The sequence below is a fragment of the Myotis daubentonii genome, chromosome 15 (assembly GCF_963259705.1).
Source record: "Myotis daubentonii chromosome 15, mMyoDau2.1, whole genome shotgun sequence".
Lineage (NCBI taxonomy): Eukaryota > Metazoa > Chordata > Mammalia > Chiroptera > Vespertilionidae > Myotis > Myotis daubentonii.
Genome location: NC_081854.1, coordinates 1,456,332 through 1,459,590, shown reverse-complemented (window position 1 = coordinate 1,459,590; position 3,259 = coordinate 1,456,332). Strand labels below are relative to the sequence as shown.

At 53.2% G+C, this 3,259-nt stretch overlaps 1 protein-coding gene across 1 annotated transcript; it reads left to right on the top strand.

Annotated features, from left to right (window-relative positions):
* Positions 1–730: 730 nt before the first annotated feature.
* Positions 731–1,675, top strand: LOC132217235 (olfactory receptor 6Z7-like). Its single transcript, XM_059667331.1, has one exon. It carries the CDS (start codon positions 731–733, stop codon positions 1,673–1,675), a length of 945 nt encoding a protein of 314 aa, XP_059523314.1.
* The last annotated feature ends 1,584 nt before the right edge of the window (positions 1,676–3,259 follow it).

Sequence of the window (3,259 nt, the reverse complement as noted above, 5' to 3'; positions counted from 1 at the left end):
AAGCAGGAGACGGGCACTATATGATCTACGATTTTGAAAGACCCCACTGGCTGCTACATGGACGAGGACTGCGGAGGGTGAGGATGAGACCAGAGGAACCGGATACAGTTATTTCATTGACTCAGGTGAGACAATGCCTGGGTCTAGGTCTAGGGCGATGCCAGGTGTAGAGAGGGAGATTTACAACATATCTTATGGTGTGTTTTATTGGTTAATCCTCACCTAAGGATATTTTCCCCCCTGATTTTTAGAGAGAGCAGAAAGGAGTGAAGAGAGAGAGAGAGAGAGAGAGAGAGAGAGAGAGAGAGAGAGAGAGAGAGAGAGAGAGAGAGAGAGAGAGAAACATTGATATAAGAGAGACACAATCCTCAGGTGCCCAGTCCAGGGCTGAGGATTGAACCCGCAACCCAGGTGCATGCCCTTGATCAGAATTGACCCTTTGGTGCATGGGATGATGCTCTAACCCAGTGGTTCTCAACCTCCTGGCCCTTTAAATACAGTTCCTCATGTTGTGACCGAACCATAACATTATTTTCGTTGCTCCTTCATCACTGTCATGTTGCTGCTGTTATGAATTGTAATGTAAATATCTGATATGCAGGATGGTCTCAGGCGACCCCTGTGAAAGGGTCGTTCGACCGCCAAAGGGGTCGCGACCCACAGGTTGAGAACCGCTGCTCTAACCACTAAAACACACCAGCTAGGGCTTATGGGTGTATTTTTTTCTCAGATGCAGAGGCCCCCGGAGCTGGGCAACCTGACCCGAGTTCAGGAGTTTGTCTTGCTGGGTTTGTCCACGAGGCCAGACGTAAGGGACGTCCTGTTTGCCGTCTTCCTGGCCCTCTACCTGGCCACCCTCCTGGAGAACACGCTGATCGTCTACCTCGTCTGCGCTCACAGCGAGCTCCACAAGCCCATGTACTTCTTCCTGGGCCACCTGAGCTGCCTGGAGATGTGCTACGTGTCCGTGACCACGCCCAGCCTGCTGGCGGGGCTGCGGGGCGGACCCTGCCACGTGCCCTTCGCGGCCTGCATGACCCAACTCTTCTTCTTCATCACCCTCATCTGCACCGAGTGCACCCTCCTGGCCTCCATGGCCTACGACCGCTACGCGGCCATCTGCCACCCGCTCCGCTACCCGCTGCTCATGAGGCCCCAGGTGTGCCTGGGCCTGGCCGTGGCCTCCTGGCTGGGCGGGCTGCTGGTCTCAGTGGTCAAGACCTCATGCATCGCCAGCCTGTCCTACTGCGGCCCCAACGTCCTCAACCACTTCTTCTGTGACGTCTCCCCTCTGCTCAACCTGTCCTGCACCCACGTGGCCCTGACCGAGCTGGTGTACTTCATCTCCGCCATCATCATCCTCTGGGGTTCCCTCCTGGTGGCCGGCGCCTCCTATGTGGCCATTGGGAGGGCGGTGCTCCGCATGCCGTCCGCCACCGCCCGCCGCAAAGCCTTCTCCACCTGCGCCTCCCACCTGGCGGTGGTGGGGATCTTCTACTCGGCCACTCTCTTCATCTATGCCCGTCCCAGCCGCATCGAAGCCATGGATCTCAACAAGGTGTTGTCTGTCATCTACACGGTGGTCACGCCCATGTGCAACCCTGTCATCTACTGCCTGCGGAACAAGGAGGTCCAAGCGGCTTTCCGTAGAACCCTGGGCTGGCCCCGAGGCTGACCACCCAGCCTGGGCACGGGGGAGATCTCAGTGTATTAATACTTTTTATTTTTATTGAGGTACTAGTGTCCCGGTGCACGAATTCGTCTTTGAAAAGAAAATAGGCCCTAACCGGTTTGGCTCAGTGGATAGAGCGTCAGCCTGTGGACTGAAGGGTCCCAGGTTCGATTCCGGTCAAGGGCATGTACCTTGGTTGCGGGCACATCCCCAGTAGGGGGCGTGCAGGAGGCAGCTGATCAATGTTTCTCCTCGATGTTTCTAACTCTCTACCCCTCTCCCTTCCTCTCTGTAAAAAATCAATAAAAAATATTTTTAAGAAAATAGGATTCCACCAAGTCTCCTGTCTACCTACTCCAGGAGTTCTGTGAGGATCAAGTGAGATGAGGCACGGGAAAATGCTTCACAAAGGTTTGGTTAAACTGTAAAATCTTTGCCCCTGGCTATGAAGCAAGTCCGGTTCCTGGGCTGTAGAAACTCCAAGGAAGCCAGTCGCTAGGGAGAGGAAGCCGGGCGTTGCTATGTGACGTCATTACCCAGCACCCACAGCGACCGTTTCCGGGCTGGGTTGTGGGGCTGGGCTGGGCTGGGGGCCACATTTTGTGACATTGGGTCTTGGCAGCGTTGGCTGCCATTTGGTGGGGTGTCGCTCTGGCGGGGCCTGTGTCGCACTTGGGGGAAGCCGAGTCTTGGTTTGTTGGAGCCAGGCCCATGGTGCCGTTTAGTTTTAAATGGCCCCTTGGTGGTCAGTGCACATCATAGCAGCTGGTTGGGTGGACGGACACGTACTAGTAGCCTTTTATATATATACTATATAGATAATCTTCAGACTAGAGATTTTACTCTTCTTTAAAAAAATATATTTCTATTGATTTCAGAGAGGAAGGGAGGGGGAGAGAGAGAAATATCAATGATGAGAATGATTGATCAGCTGCCTCCTGCACGCCCCCCACTGGGGATCAAGCCCGAAACCCAGGCAGGTGCCCTTGACCGGAATCGAACCCGGGACCCCTCAGTCCGCAGGCCGACGCTCTGTCCACTAAGCCAAACCAGCCAGGGTGAGAGTTTACTCTTTAAAAATGTATAATTACAGCCCTGGATATTGTTGGTCAGTGGTTAGCATGTTGGCCCAAGTATGAAAGGGTTACAGGTTAGATTCCCGGTCAAGGGCATGTACCTGAGCTGCAGGTTCGATCTCTGGCCCGGGTTGGGGTGAGTGCAGGAGGCAACAGATCTCTCTCTCTCTCTCTCTCTCTCTCCCCCCCCCCTCCCTTCCAATCCCTCCATCCTTCCTTTCCACTTTCTCTGAAAATCAATGGAAAAAATATCCTCAGGTGAGGATTTTTAAAAACTAAAAATAAATTTTAAAAATAAACATGTACATTTCTGGGGCGTTTTTTGGATATTCACAAAGTTGTGCGAGCATCACCGCTATCTAACTGCACATTTCATCGCCACCAGAAGAAACCGGTACACATCAGACGGCACTACCAGCCCCCTGGCCCCTGGCCCTAAGAACCCACGAATCTTTCCATGTCTGTAGAGCTGCCCGTTTCAGACATTTCACATAAATGAAATCATATCACA